The sequence below is a fragment of the Procambarus clarkii genome, unplaced genomic scaffold (genome assembly GCF_040958095.1).
Source record: "Procambarus clarkii isolate CNS0578487 unplaced genomic scaffold, FALCON_Pclarkii_2.0 HiC_scaffold_140, whole genome shotgun sequence".
NCBI lineage: Eukaryota > Metazoa > Arthropoda > Malacostraca > Decapoda > Cambaridae > Procambarus > Procambarus clarkii.
The window spans coordinates 834,798-850,857 of NW_027189173.1; the positions used below are offsets into that span (position 1 = coordinate 834,798).

General features: G+C 42.0%; 1 protein-coding gene across 1 annotated transcript; it reads left to right on the forward strand.

Annotated features, from left to right (window-relative positions):
• Window positions 1-1,635: 1,635 nt before the first annotated feature.
• On the forward strand, window positions 1,636-15,975 carry LOC138360998 (ribosome-binding protein 1-like). The gene is made up of 7 exons (XM_069320480.1): window positions 1,636-1,686; window positions 11,650-11,761; window positions 12,864-13,169; window positions 13,784-13,909; window positions 14,409-14,867; window positions 15,453-15,609; window positions 15,771-15,975. The coding sequence occupies exons 1-7, from the start codon at window positions 1,636-1,638 to the stop codon at window positions 15,973-15,975; spliced, it is 1,416 nt and encodes a 471-aa protein (XP_069176581.1).
• Window positions 15,976-16,060: the final 85 nt, after the last annotated feature.

The window sequence follows — 16,060 nt, forward strand, 5'->3', positions numbered from 1 at the left end:
ATTACCAATATGTTAGAGAATTGAAGATGGTTCTCTAATTTTATCAGTATTCCGTGCAATAATTAACTACGGATAATTATAACTCCTAATGATCCAACAACCGAGAGTTGTTAACTGAGATTATCGCTAAATAACAGTTTTATCTGTTACATGCGAATGCTATGGAGAAAATAACAATTCTCGCCATTTCTCGATTAACACCATTTAACGAGAATATGATATTATTTAATTCCCTACAATTGCAACCCTGTTCTCATTAACGCATTACATCAGTAATTACACAGAAAAGAATTCTCCGTGATTCTTTTCCGTGATTAAATTCTATTGTGAATGAGTGAGGAGGGTTGAGGGAGAGGGGCGGAGAGACGCCAGTATTCTTCTTGCTCACGAGCTGCTAGCGACGCCATCAATCACATCGTGCGTCCCGGGAGAGTCGAATTTCCATCAATTCTACGTTAGGCCCTTGCAGTTAATCGGCCTAGGAGCGTGAAATTGAACCAATAGCGATCTAAGGATTGCTTCGGTGGACAACCAGCAGGTTAAGTGCCTTAGTATTATTTATATCATGAGATCTCTGTATATATTTTTACAGTGCACTGTCCATCGTTACGCCACGTGACCTCCCCAAACAACAAGTACGTCTATAAGGAATTAATTCTATTCCTTCTATTGAATAGTGAGGAAACAGGATATTTGGTGTAAACAATTGGTACATTTAGTTGAAATTTCAGCGTGTGTTGAAAGCGGTCGTGGTCCTCTCATTTTCCCTCGCCACACTCAGGCACACGTGTTGCAGCAAGTAGCAGACGACGCCATCACACCTCTACCTCTCCGTTCACTATTACAGCTAAGCAGCTGAATCTTTTTCAGTTATTTCTTTCGTTAAATGACATTAATAATCAATTATTAGTCAAGAATATTTTGTTTATATGATTTGAGACTTATAGCGTAATTTGATAGCCTCATAGATTCAAATGAGAAGGATTTCTTGTTTAACCGTTATATAATCTTCTTGTCACTAACCAACTTATTTAATGTTTATTTGCATATAATTTAGTAGGAATTACTAATTTTATTCGAGGAAGAACCAGCCTCGATGAAGCGTACTGGGAATAATTTACTTCTGGTATTAACCCCCCATTTTGTGAAGGACGGAAAGTTTATTCTCGAACATTAATATATTATACAGTCCATTAAGGTTTAAAGAATAACTCTTAATAGTTCCACTATCCATAGGCACTGGTATTTCAGTCCTTATCCATTATTGTCTTATCTGTTTCCCTTTTCAGTAAAAATAGGGTGGTCCTTCAATTAATTTAAATTAATCTATTAAATAAACTTCAATCGGTAAATAGAGAGTAAGCTTTCTTCCAAACAATTATGTCAAACTTTAACAGAAGGTTATTACTTCTGGTTATTACTGCAGGTATTTGCTGCTATTATTTACAATTAGTAATAACCTGAGATCACAAAGACAGATCATTACAGCAGGTTAATACTGCAGCTTCCTACGGCTGATAATTAAGATTTTTCTTTATTCAAATTATAAATGTAAATTTCTAAGACATGTCTTATATATACACCTCACTTGAGGTGTATAAATTACCTAGTAGAGGACTTTATAAATTAATAGGGATGAGTCATGGTCAGTGTGGGGTCACCCGCTGGTGTCACGACGGTCCTCAGGTCAGTGTGTGGGGTCACCAGTTGGGGTCACGACGGTCCTCAGGTCAGTGTGTGGGGTCACCTGCTGGGGTCACGACGGTCCTCAGGTGTTACGGACCCGAGTCCAGCGTCGTAGCACGTAGCAGTCCGTGGTTACTCTCTCTCTCTCTATTCAGATCATTTAATAGTTGGGGGGAAAAGTAACATCAATTCCTTTCTCCTGCCGCCGCTGTTCATGTATCTTTTTTCATTTCTTAGACTGACAGCTCACCAGAGGATGGAAGACTAATGTCAATTTTCGCGCCCCCCATCATTCTCACTCTTATAACCTTGTAACGTAACACGACGAACATGAGGACATCGTTCTTTGCCCAAATATCATTAATGTAACGTGACCAACATGGTAACATCGTTCTTTACCCAAATAACATTTTAAGAGTAACGAGTAACTTTCGGTCAGATGTCTGAATATTGAAATGTGAACCGTGTTTAGCCCTTACATTCTAAACACAATAAAATATTAGCACAAGCTTGTTTAGTTCTTGTATCACGTAACTTAACGTAACGTTTATTCAACAACTGGTAGACATAACATAATGTAGCTTCATATTCAGTGTGGTAAAACAAACAAACAAACATACACATCGCGGTCAGTCCTCGCTATACCTCAAACGCACCGTTCATTCTCTCTCCCTTAGGTGAGCAGTATTCCCCACGTACAAATTCCAAGCAAAGTAAACATATATAAGACTAATGTAGAAAAACATAGTCTTGATACTATTATGAAATTGACTTGTTCATTATCCCCGAGTTCAAGGCTGTCTCCGTGTCTACTCAATCTCCATACCCCTCTTCATCCAACACCAAATATTGCTGTGCAGACCTTGTGACACACATCAGCATTAGTGCTCATTTCTTGTAACACACAGTCAATGCAGCGTAATGCGGGAAAATAAACTTTCTACTGCTTAAATAAATAACATTTGAAAATGTATGCATGTCTAGACAATCTCCTGTAGCCCTTACATTCTAAACACAAATAAAATATTAGCACACGCTTGTATCGCATTATATCATCATTAAGTAACGTGGAAAACTTCTTTCTGTCTGATGATCAAATAGCATTTTTTAATAAATAACATCAGCCTGGTCTTATGCCATTAGGACTGAATTACACTGTGCGCAACAGTAGACTTGTAATATCATAGCAAGACAATGTCGCAGAATGTTCAACGTTCAATACTGAAGATGTGAGCGAGACACTTAGTAACATAACGTGGAAATCAACTTTCTGTCTGTTGTCCGAATATCATTATTGAAATGTGAACCCCATTTAGCCAAACCCAATATCTCCATTACATCTCATTCCATATAAATATTACGGTCTGCAAGTTTTAGCCCTCTGTAACACATTGTAATGTAACGTAATGTAACTTAAATCAACTTTTTGCAGTCCAAAATGTCATTTTGAAATGAAAAGTGAGACTTAGTCCATCTGCATTACATCTCTTACCATATAAATATTGGTGTCTACCAGTTTTAGCCCCTGTAACACATTGTAACATAACGTGGAAATCATCAAATTTCTACAGACCAAAATAACATTTTTAAATGAAAGTATGACTTAGCTCATCTCCTTTACATCTCATACCATATGAATAGCTCATCTCCATTACATCTCCTACCATATAAATATTACGGTCTACCAGTTTTAGCCCCTGTAACACATTGTAACGTAACGCTGAAATAAATTTTCTACAGACCAAAATAACATTTTTAAATGAAAGTATGACTTAGTCTATCTCCATTACATCTCTTACCATATAAATATTACAGTCTACCAGTTTTAGCCCCTGTAACAGTTGTAACGTAACATGGAAATCAACTTTCTGTCTGATGACCAAATAACATTATTGAAAATGTAAACCATGTTTAGCCATTACATCCAAACACAAATAAAATATTACCGCAAGCCTGTTTAGTTCTTGTAACACATTATATCGTTACATAATGCAACGTGGAAATCATCTTTCTGTCTGATGACCAAATATCATTTTTTTGTAAATGTAAAGCTTTGTAGATTTAATTTTAAACAAAGGTGGGTCACTAGTCCACAAACTAAGAGTGGTGAGTCAGGAAGAATGACTTTGTGAAATATGCACAGAAGAGTTTGGGGAGACGTGATCACGGCCTACAAATTCTAATATTTTTTTGTTAACTGTGTGATCACGACATATACCTCTTGGTCTCTTGTTCCGCCTCTCGCTAGTCAATAAACACAATTTTGTATCATTTCTCGACTAAAATAGCACTCTGAAACATCTTTGCACTTTATTTCTTCAATGACACGTGCACAGTCATCAAAAGGAATCTCACTACTGTATGGATGTCTTGTGTGTTAAATATACTGACCTTACCTAGCTTATCATTTTCTTTGAGAAACTTATATGTGGTGATCTTATCTCCCGAGTCCACACAAATAACCCACTCCAACCCACATCCATATTGAGAAAGAGAGAGAAGGCAAACATAGCTTGGTTATTGCATCTAGTTTTAAAAAGGGGTAAGAATAAGAAGAGTCATGTTCCATAAAAATACTTTACAGCAACCATTATTTATGTGCAGTAAGAGAGAAACGGGATCCTCACATACAATTTCCAAGCATTACAACGCTATCGAGGTAAGCATAACATAAAAAGACAATAATGTAGTAGTATGCTATTAATCAGCTAGTCAAAACTTAACATAACAGATATGATTTCACAGTTTTAACCTTTGCAAGTTTTTCAATGTTTTCTTTTCACTTGTGCTAAGTGAGTCAGACAAAATGTGACATTTCATTATTAGCCAGGCAATACGCTATTAGCTTGATAGTCAAAACATATAACACGCATTATTTCACATAAAAAAATTTCTAGCAAATATGGTTCCTTTAAGCAGTTCATCACATCAAACACCAGCAGTCCGCGAAATTCTCTTTAGTAAATAATCATCCTTTACAGTATTTCTTGACTAAAATAGCACTCCAAAACATAAGTGGACATGTTTATTCTCACTCTCGCACTTATATTCAATAATTTGTTTCGCAGAGTGACAAGTTATGCTTAGTGACGAGATTTCACGGTGAGCATAGTTTAAGAGAGTTCACACTGTATTAATTATGGTCAGGGATATGTTATGTTATGTTTATGAAGATCATTACTTCTTATTTTTACCCATTTTTATTGCCCCCAGCTTTTCAGTCTTCTCATATTCTTTTCAAATAAAGTTTGCTTACTGTTTTCCAGTAGATGGGCTTCACATTACATATATTAATCAACTTTCAAATTCAGTTCAGTTTCTTTTCAATATCACAGCTTTGTTGTTCCCTTGTCAGTATCTAGTTCAAGACCTCGTATTATCAATGTCATTAATACTACTATCAACCATGTATTGGATGTCTCAGACATTCAGTTAACAACTAGTAAGTGTTTAATGAACGTGGGAATCACTTCACGTGTGCTCATTTTAGTTTAGTTTAAAGTTTTCCATCTTAAATTAATACTACTATCACCAACTATGTATTGGATAGCTCAGGCAATCAGTTAACAACTCAGTAAGTGAAAATCACTTCATGTGAGCTCATTTTTAGTTTAGGATAAGGTTTTTCCATCGTAAAATACTATTATCAGCAACCATTTATTGGGTGGCTCAACCATCCAGTTTACAACTCAAGAACTGTTTATTGAACATAGATATCCCTCTATGTGACCTCATTTTTTAGTTAAAAGTTTCTCCATCGTAAACAAAATAAAATATTACTATCACAAACCTTGTATTGACTGGCTCAGTTTACAACTCAGTAAGTGTTTACTGAACGCAAAATCGCTACTTGTGTGGTTATTTAGTTTAAAGTTTGCCAGTCTTAAAAATATTACTATCATCATCAACCCAGTATTGGGCTCTCGGGCATTCAGTTAACCACTCGTCAAGTGTTTACTAAGCGTCGAAATCTTTTCCTGTGTGCACATTTTTGTTGAACCCGTCTCCACTCTAAACCGGACCTGCGGTCCGAGTCGGGACCCTAGGTCCTGACTGGTTTGGAGTGGAGGGTTTAGAATGTAAGGGCTATAGAAGATTGTCTAGACATGCATACATTTTCAAATGTTATTTATTTAGGCAGTAGAAAGTTTATTTTCCCGCATTACGCTGCATTGACTGTGTGTTACAAGAAATGAGCACTAATGCTGATGTGTGTCACAAGGTCTGCACAGCAATATTTGGTATTGGATGAAGAGGGGTATGGAGATTGAGTAGACACGGAGACAGCCTTGAACTCGGGGATAATTAACAAGTCAATTTAATAATAGAATAAAGACTATGTTTTTCCACATTAGTCTTATATATGTTTACTTTGCTTGGAATTTGTACGTGGGGAATACTGCTCACCTAAGGGAGAGAGAATGAACGGCGCGTTTGAGGTATAGCGAGGACTGACTGTGTTGTGTATGTTTGTTTGTTTGTTTTGCCACACTGAATATGAAGCTACATTATGTTATGTCTACCAGTTGTTGAATAAACGTTACGTTACGTTACGTGATACAAGAACTAAACAAGCTTGTGCTAATATTTTATTGTGTTTAGAATGTAAGGGCTAAACACGGTTCACATTTCAATATTCAGACATCTGACCGAAAGTTACTCGTTACTCTTAAAATGTTATTTGGGTAAAGAACGATGTTACCATGTTGGTCACGTTACATTAATGATATTTGGGCAAAGAACGATGTCATCATGTTGGTCGTGTTACGTTACAAGGTTATAAGAGTGAGAATGATGGGGGGCGCAAAAATTGACATTAGTCTTCCATCCTCTGGTGAGCTGTCAGTCTAAGAAATGAAAAAAGATACGTGAACAGCGGCGGCAGGAGAAAGGAATTGATGTTACTTTTCCCCCCAACTATTAATTTAAATGATCTGAATAGAGAGAGAGAGAGCGAGAGAGTAACCACAGACTGCTATGTGTATCCCATGCAGTTGTGTTTACAAATTCACTCTATGCAAATTAAGGGACCTAGTCTATGGAACTCACTCCCTAGTGAATTGAAAAACTGTAAAACTTTTGCCTTATTTAAAAGCAAAACCAAAAAGTACCTAACTTCATCTTCTTAGTTTCCTACACTGAGCTTTAAATTTGCTCTGTACCTAGTGTTACCCAATCTCCTAATTTTTATGTAATATCAAACAACCTTATCATTGTGTTCATTGCTGTCTTCTTTTATGTGCTAGCCATATGCTGTATTGTGACTACAAATTTTGGTTAACAACCATTCAAGCTGTCATTGCAATCAATCTTATATTGTTTCTGCTGTATTGTGCCTACCAATTTTTGTCAACTACCATTCAAGCTGTCATTGCAATCAATCTTAGCTACCTATGTGCTTTAATATACTGTACCTACAATTTTCTCTCTTCTTTTTTTTCATTTCATGTAACTGTTATAATTTTTTTGTCTATAAATTTTGCAAGTATTTACCTCCTTAAAATTTTCTTAGATTAAGGACCTGCCCGAAACGCTGCGCGTGCTAGTGGCTTTACAAGACTGTAATTACCATATTTGTATCCTCACATTCCTTATGTACATTCTTGTATATGCATAAATAAATAAATAAAATAAATAAATACAAAAAAATTATGATTTGTTATAATAATAAGATTGAAGACCACCTTATGACTCTCGTTACTCTTAAAAAAATTGCTATATGAGCAAAGAATGATGATACCATGTTGGTCACGTTGCGATACAAGGTTACACATATGATCAGAAATAATACTAAAGGCTTTGCACAGAACATCCGGTCTGGGAAGGGTGAAGTGATGCTTGATGGTTTGGGCTTGGAAGGGGAGTGTGAAGGGGGTTGGGTTTGGTGGGGGTGGATGGGGAGAGGGTAAGGTCATCCCACTACCTCGTCCATCTCACTACGCCTCAATCCATCACGAAGGTTAGACCCTAACGAGGCGGATTGATGTTTCACTCATTCAGGAGTCTTGAACATTCTGTGACATTGTCTTGCTATGATAACGCCATTGTGTGTTACAAGGACAGCACAGCAATAATGGCTGTAGGAAGAAGAGGTGATGGAGATTGAGTAGACACACATACATTTCAATGATATTTATTTGGACAGCAGATGTTGCGATCACAGTTAACAAACTTTGTAGGTAGTGATCACGTCTCCCGTGTCGGTGTGTTGACTTATATTGAATTTTGTAACTAGCTCGTCATGATTGTAAGTTGCTTAGCTAAAAATGAATTGTGGGGTTCAGTCCTGGCCTCCTTTATGCGTCTCTGCAAGCCTTTACTGCCCATATGACGGCCTTGTGCGATTGGACTGTTTAGCATCACGTAGGTAGTTCTTGGCACACTATGTAACCCCGCATATAATGTAGAGAGAGAGAGAGATGGTACACCCCATTACCGTCACTCCCCCAGTGAGAGGGGTGGTAAGTGGAACAGGCGGAGTCGCTGACAGTAGCTACATCTCCCTTTCCTTAACGAAACCGCTGTGGGTAATGGATACCCGGTTTTTCCCTTTCTACAGATTGGCTGGTTGACTAGCATGATGGGAAGGTTCGATAGAGTGGAAGAAAGACTCCCAATCTCTCTGTCTACTACCTAAACCCTTTTTACAGATTGGCTGGTTGACTAGCATGCCGGGAAGGTTCGATGGGCTGAATGAAAGCCTTTCCCCATCTGTCTGCTAGCTAAACCACCCAGAAGAAGTATTATTATTATTATTATTATTATTATTATCGTTGCAAATCGCTTAAGTGTTTAATAAAAGAAATAAATTTATATATAATGTGTTTACTTTTCCCTCGTTTATTGCTCTTAAAAAAAAAAATGCTATTTGGGCAAAGAATGAGGATGCTGTTGCCATGTTGGTCACGTTACAATACAGCTTACACATATTAACAGAAATAATACTAAAGGCTTTGCACAGAACAATGGTTGATGGTATGGGGGGAGGAGGGGCTGAGGGATGGGAGTGATTGATGATGACAGGTGTGGACCTGCCGGCGGAAGTAAGAACAACGTTCCTCTTTAACGAATCCGCAGTGGCGGGAGAGGCCTGCTGGGGTGAACATCTCCAAGACCTCTCTGAAGACATTGAAAAACGATTAAGGCAAATGGTCCACATCCGCAAGAGGCTGCTCTCTCATACCCCCCTCAACACTTACGGCCTCCTGTAGGGGGAACTAATGGACGTCAGTGATATCCACTCAGGTATGGGGGCTTCCCTCTCCCTACACAACATAACCTACATACTCCTCCTCCTCCTCCCTACATGACTGCATACCAACCACATAGCTTCCAGCCCCTACCCAACATGACTCTCTCAAGCGACGCCTGGCGGACGCCACACGTCATAACATCTAGGGGAAACCTTTGAGATGATGGACACATGCCCACATACTAATTCTCCCCTCCCCTCTTACCTACATGATACACATTTTACCCTCTGCGACCCTCAACGTCCCCATTTTACCCCCCTGCGACGCTACCCGTCCCATTCTACGGACTCCCACACCACTTTTGACTATGACCGAGTTCAATCCCCGAGGTTCTCCTCGGGTTTGGGACAGTCGTAGGCGTATATTTCACTACTCAGGTCGCTCCCATAAAACATGTGATATTCTTTGAACCTTAAGTCAACAGTTTAATATCAATTCCCCAAACACGTAATAAACTCAGCAACTGACATAATCAGATGAAACATAAAGGACCTCAGAAGTTTGGCTTCAATAACAACTATAAACGACTTAGAAGAAAATATATAATCGGGGTTTAAAAAGAAACTGAGCATATAAGTTATTACTCTGGGATATTATTACAACAGGTTATTATTGTTGGTTATTACTGTGAGTTATTATTACAACAGGCTTTTCTCTTAGGTTTTTAGTGCAAGATATAATTGCAGGTTGTTATACCAGCATGCTGGTCATTCAGGATATTGAGACTGATTATTGAGGCGGGTTGTTATAACAGGTCACTAGGGATAGTTTAGCAACTGATTCTTACGTGTGATCGTTTACACAAACTGATTGGGGTAATTGGTTATTACGAAAAGGTTATTAGGCTAGTTAAGACTGGTTATTGAGGCGGGGAATTACGAGGAGGTGGTTATACAGGGTGTTACAGCATGTTTTTGTGTTGTATAATTTGTCCTGGATATTACCTGGAATTATTCGTGTTATTTCTGCAGGTTATTAAGTCAGGCTATTATGATGTGTTATTACTGTAGGTTATTAAGGGGAGTTATTATGGCAAACTTTTGCAAAAGGTTATTACTTCTAGTTATTACTGCAGGTTATTGCTGCTATTCTATATAGATGGTACTCAAAATATCGCAGATATGTGCCATCATGGGCTCCTACACACCTCTGCTTAAGCGGAAGGAGTCCATAGGACTCAAGTTCAGTTGTAACACTGATTATGACCTTGTCTGCACGACGATCATCGATGTGTTAACGATAAAGATGAAGGAAATGTTTACTATTCAACCTTAGTAAGGAACAGTGTTGTAGAGAAATTTGAAAAAAGTGTGAAGTTTTCAGAGTTTCTGAAGAAGTATGATGATGACATTATCAGTCTGCCTTATGGGAAAAGATCGTTGGAAATGAATAATTTGATCAAAACGTTTACGATTCTGTGAGGGATGCGCCTTTTCAAATGTCGGATGGAACTATTGCTAACTTACTAGAACAATTTGGGTAAATAGACAGTGTTTGTTTCAATAAATATACCTTTGGAATAAGAAAAATAAGTTTTCAATGCAACAAGAACAGTGAAAAAGGAATTTTACCATAATATTCCTTCATCAGTGTCAGTAGTCGGTCAATATATTGAATTTATCTACAGTGGACAACTGAAAACGTGTTTAAGTGTGGGCGTACTGGTCACTTGGCCAGTGATTGTCGCCACATAATACTTTTATTATGACGTAAATATTCGTCATAAGGCATTTCCTTCCATATAATTTATGCTCGGAACCCCTACTGGGAGCTATGCGCAAGCGCTACCTTCGAGCAGGAAGGGGAGAGACACACGACAACCGCCATTGCATAGGTGTTCTGAAGTTTTCTTATCAACATCGGTCTTAATTTGGAGCATCTGGCATCTACAAACTCCAGACTGATCCTGCAACTTAAACTTTACGGACACAACGTTCGGCAGGGAAGAGAAGTATCCATATGCAGGCGATGAGTCACAATAACGTGGCTAAAGTATGTTGACCAGACCACACATTAGAAGGTGAAGGGACGACGACCTTTCTGTCCATCCTGGGCCATTCTCAAGTCAATTGTGATGAGGAAGTAGAGACAGACAATAAATAGGCAAGAGAGAGGTAAGGAACAAAGTAAGGTGTAGTAGAGGGGATAGTAGTAGGAATAAGAACTGCAGAGGGCCTATTGGCCCCATACGAGGCAGCTCCTGTTATAACCACCGAATGAGAAGGAGATAGTATTAGAAATAAGAAGAGGATAGTAAGGGAACGTAGGAGAAGACAATGAACAGAAAAAAGAGAGAAGAGAGAAAGAAAAGGAAAGAGATAGAAAGATAAATGGAAGGGTAAGCTTATGTTAGGTCACGTTTGTTGGAAAGATTGGAGCATTTGAGTATATACTGTGAAAGGGAAGAGTCCACAGCAACAAAGCCTGGACTCAAGTTCATGTTGGGTACATTGTGTATTAGAGCCATTGTGTATTAGAGGACGAAAGTCGTCGTCCCTTCACCTTCTAGTGTGTAGTCTGGTCTACAAGAGAAGTATCCTTTTAATGGTTTTAAAGGCCTTTAAAATCTAATTAAGTTACCTCCCTGTTCGTTACAATGTTTGGCGACACATAATCCTACGTAAGTGTACTGCAGGTCCCCAAATCCATTTAGAATTAAATGAATGATTTTAGGGTTTGGAATGGAATTTACATAATATTTGTATTTCAGCTGGAGTACCAGCGTATGCGAGACCGCAGCGTCTACCACGATCACGTGTATCCTCCAGTAGCCTGTGCAACAAGTTTACTTATACGAGTATACGATTTGCGAGATGCACGCTGTGATACCTACTTAACAGCTAAGCAGTCTTTCACGTTTCAAGGAGATTAATGTTGCATTTTATTAATCAATTTATCGCATTGATAATATTTTCTTGCATTTCCAAATTTATATGTGTGAATATTTATTGATGAGTAGTATACCATTATTATATATGCATCACGTAGGCTAAGCTCATAGAAGACCCCCAAAATGTGTCATGGGAAGATGGTTGTAGAATGTGTAGAATCTTACTGTTCATTGCAGAATAGAATATTATAACTTATTACATTTAATCATAATGATCCACAAGCCTCTGATTCTCTCATTTAGAATAGAATTCTGGTCCTTCGAGCTATCTTAGAATTAATTATTATTTTGCATTTATACATTACATTAATACATTTATTAGTATTAAACTAAAACCAGATTTCCCCACACCCAATTTGCTCCCTAATACCTACTACGATTACTGCTCTTTTCCTCTCTATCAGTCGGCTAGTGCATCTAGCTGCTTCCTGAGAAGTAGCAACTTTCATGGCAATTTCCTGTACTGCAGAGACAACTTCTGGGGGTTCTATAGATACATTACCATTTTCCTGAGCGTTCGATCGTGTCTGATATTGAATATTGGGGATTCTCTTTCAGGCTTTTAATCTCCCTCTTGCCTCATTCATTTCATCCTGCAGCTTGGCTTCCTTTTCCCCCCATTACCAGTATTTCCTCCCTGATTTCTCTCAACATTTGAAAGAGTATCTCCTGAAGCGAGACATCTTGTCCTTCTCCTCCCTCTGTGTTACCTCTTCCCCCTGCCATGTTTGTTTTCTATTCCAATTCTCCAATCTAATGTGTGTGTGCATGCCTACGTGTGTGCGTGCGTGGTGTGCGGGGAGTGTGTGTATGGGGAGGTTAGAGGGAGAGATATAGGAAGGAAGGGAGAGACGCACAGAAGGGATCTATTTGCGTATGCTTAGTGGAAGGAGGGAGAGGAGGAGGAGGAGAGAATGTAGGCATGGTCAGTGTTCAACTAAGTGTCAAATGTCCGGTCAAAGGTGTGAAAGCTGGGGGGGGGTGAAAACTGGAGGTTGTGAAAGCTGGGGTTGTGAAAACTGATGGTGTGAAAGCTAGGGGTGTGAAAGCTGGGGTTGTGAAAACTGGGGGTGTGAAAGCTGGGGGTGTGAAAGCTAGGGATGTGAAAGCTGGGGTTGTGAAAGCTGTGGGTGTGAAAGCTGGGGGTGTGAAAGCTGGGGTTGTGAAAACTGGGGATGTGAAAGCTGGGGGTGTGAAAGCTAGGGATGTGAGAGCTGGGGTTGTGAAAGCTGTGGGTGTGAAAGCTGGGGGTGTGAAAGCTGGGGTTGTGAAAACTGATGGTGTGAAAGCTAGGGGTGTGAAAGCTGGGGTTGTGAAAACTGGGGGTGTGAAAGCTGGGGGTGTGAAAGCTAGGGATGTGAAAGCTGGGGTTGTGAAAGCTGTGGGTGTGAAAGCTGGGGGTGTGAAAGCTGGGGTTGTGAAAGCTGGGGGTGTGAAAGCTGGGGTTGTGAAAGCTAGGGGTGTGAAAGCTAGGGGTGTGAAAGCTGGGGGTGTAAAAGCTGGGGGGTTGAAAGCTGGGGTTGTGAAAGCTGGTGGTGGGAAAGCTGGGGGTGTGAAAGCTGGGGGGTGTGAAAGCTGAGGGGGAGTGAAAGCTAGGGGTGTGAAAGCTGGGGTTGTGAAAACTGGGGGTGTGAAAGCTGGGGGTGTGAAAGCTGGGGGTGTGAAAGCTGGGGTTGTGAAAGCTGGGGGTGTGAAAGCTGGGGGTGTGAAAGCTGGGGTTGTGAAAGCTGGGGGTGTAAAAGCTGGGGTTGTGAAAGCTGGGGGTGTGAAAGCTAGGGGTCTGAAAGCTAGGGGTGTGAAAGCTGGGGGTGTAAAAGCTGGGGGGTTGAAAGCTGGGGTTGTGAAAGCTGGTGGTGGGAAAGCTGGGGGTGTGAAAGCTGGGGGTGTGAAAGCTGGGGGGGAGTGAAAGCTAGGGGTGTGAAAGCTGGGGTTGTGAAAACTGGGGGTGTGAAAGCTGGGGGTGTGAAAGCTGGGGATGTAAAAGCTGGGGTTGTGAAAGCTGGGGATGTGAAAGCTTGGGGTGTGAAAGCTGGGGTTGTTGAAGCTGGGGGTGTGAAAGCTGGGGTTGTGAAAGCTGGGGGTGTGAAAGCTGGGGGGGGGAGTGAAAGCTAGGGGTGTGAAAGCTGGGGTTGTGAAAACTGGGGGTGTGAAAGCTGGGGGTGTGAAAGCTGGGGATAAAAAAGCTGGGGTTGTGAAAGCTGGGGATGTGAAAGCTGGGGGTGTGAAAGCTGGGGTTGTTAAAGCTGGGGGTGTGAAAGCTGGGGTTGTGAAAGCTGGGGGTGTGAAAGCTAGGGGTGTGAAAGCTAGGGGTGTGAAAGCTGGGGGAGTAAAAGCTGGGGGGTTGAAAGCTGGGGTTGTGAAAGCTGGTGTTGGGAAAGCTGGGGGTGTGAAAGCTGGGGGTGTGAAAGCTGGGGGGGGGGAGTGAAAGCTAGGGGTGTGAAAGCTAGGGTTGTGAAAACTGGGGGTGTGAAAGCTGGGGGTGTGAAAGCTGGGAATGTGAAAGCTGGGGTGTGTGAAAGCTGGGGGTGTGAAAGCTGGGGGTGTGAAAGCTGGGGGTGTGAAAGCTGGGGGTGTGAAAGCTGGGGTTGTGAAAGCTGGGGGTGTGAAAGCTAGGGGTGTGAAAGCTAGGGGTGTGAAAGCTGGGGGTGTAAAAGATGGGGAGTTGAAAGCTGGGGTTGTGAAAGCTGGTGGTGGGAAAGCTAGGGGTGTGAAAGCTGGGGGTGTGAAAGCTGGGGGGGGAGTGAAAGCTAGGGGTGTGAAAGCTGGGGTTGTGAAAACTGGGGGTGTGAAAGCTGGGGGTGTTAAAGCTGGGGATGTGAAAGCTGGGGTTGTGAAAGCTGGGGGTGTGAAAGCTGGGGGTGTGAAAGCTGGGGTTGTGAAAGCTAGGGGTGTGAAAGCTGGGGGTGTGAAAGCTGGGGGTGTGAAAGCTGGGGGTGTGAAAGCTGGGGATGTGAAAGCTGGGGTGGCAAAGCTGGGGTGTGTGAAAGCTGGGGTTGTGAAAGCTAGGGGTGTGAAAGCTGAGGGTGTGAAAGCTGGGGGTGTGAAAGCAGAGGGTGTGAAAGCTGGGGGTGTGAAAGCTGGGGGTGTGAAAGCTAGGGGTGTGAAAGCTGGGGGTGTGAAAGCTAGGGGTGTGAAACCTGGGGTGTGTGAAAGCTGGGGGTGTGAAAGCTGGTGGTGTGAAAGCTCGGGGTGTGAAAGCTGGGGTGTGTGAAAGCTAGGAGTGTGAAAGCTCGGGGTGTGAAAGCTGGGGTGTGTGAAAGCTGGGGGTGTGAAAGCTGGGGGTGTGAAAGCTTAGGGTGTGAAAGCTAGGGGTGTGAAAGCTGGGGGTGTGAAAGCTGGGGTGTGTGAAAGCTGGGGTTATGAAAGCTAGGGGTGTGAAAGCTGGGGGTGTGAAAGCTGGGGGTGCGAAAGCTGGGGGTGTGAAAGCTGGGGGTGTGAAAGCTGGGGGTGTGAAAGCTAGGGGTGTGAAAGCTGGGGGTGTGAAAGCTAGGGGTGTGAAACTTGGGGTGTGTGAAAGCTGGGGGTGTGAAAGCTGGGGGTGTGAAAGCTGGGGGTGTGAAAGCTGGGGGTGTGAAAGCTGGGGGTGTGAAAGCTGGGGTGTGTGAAAGCTGGGGGTGTGAAAGCTGGGGGTGTGAAAGCTGGGGGTGTGAAAGCTGGGGGTGTGAAAGCTGGGGGTGTGAAAGCTAGGGGTGTGAAAGCTTGGGGTGTGAAAGCTAGGGGTGTGAAACCTGGGGTGTGTGAAAGCTTGGGGTGTGAAAGCTGGGGGTGTGAAAGCTCGGGGTGTGAAAGCTGGGGTGTGTGAAAGCTAGGAGTGTGAAAGCTCGGGGTGTGAAAGCTGGGGTGTGTGAAAGCTGGGGGTGTGAAAGCTGGGGGTGTGAAAGCTTAGGGTGTGAAAGCTAGGGGTGTGAAAGCTAGAGGTGTGAAAGCTGGGGGTGTGAAAGCTGGGGTGTGAAAGCTGGTGGGGTGAAAGCCCAAGGTGTGAAAGTTGGGGCGTGTGAAAGCTGGGGGTGTGAAAGCTGGGGTGTGAACGCTGAGGGTGTGGTAGCTGGGGGTGTGAAAGCTGGGGGTGTGAAAGCTGGGGGTGTGAAAGCTAGGGGTGTAAAAGCTGGGGGTGTAAAAACTGGGGGTGTGAAAGCTGGGGTGTGAAAGCTGGGGGGTGAAAGCTGGGGTGTGTGAAAGCTGGGGTGTGTGAAAGCTGGGGGTGTGAAAGCTGGGGATGTGAAAGCTGGGG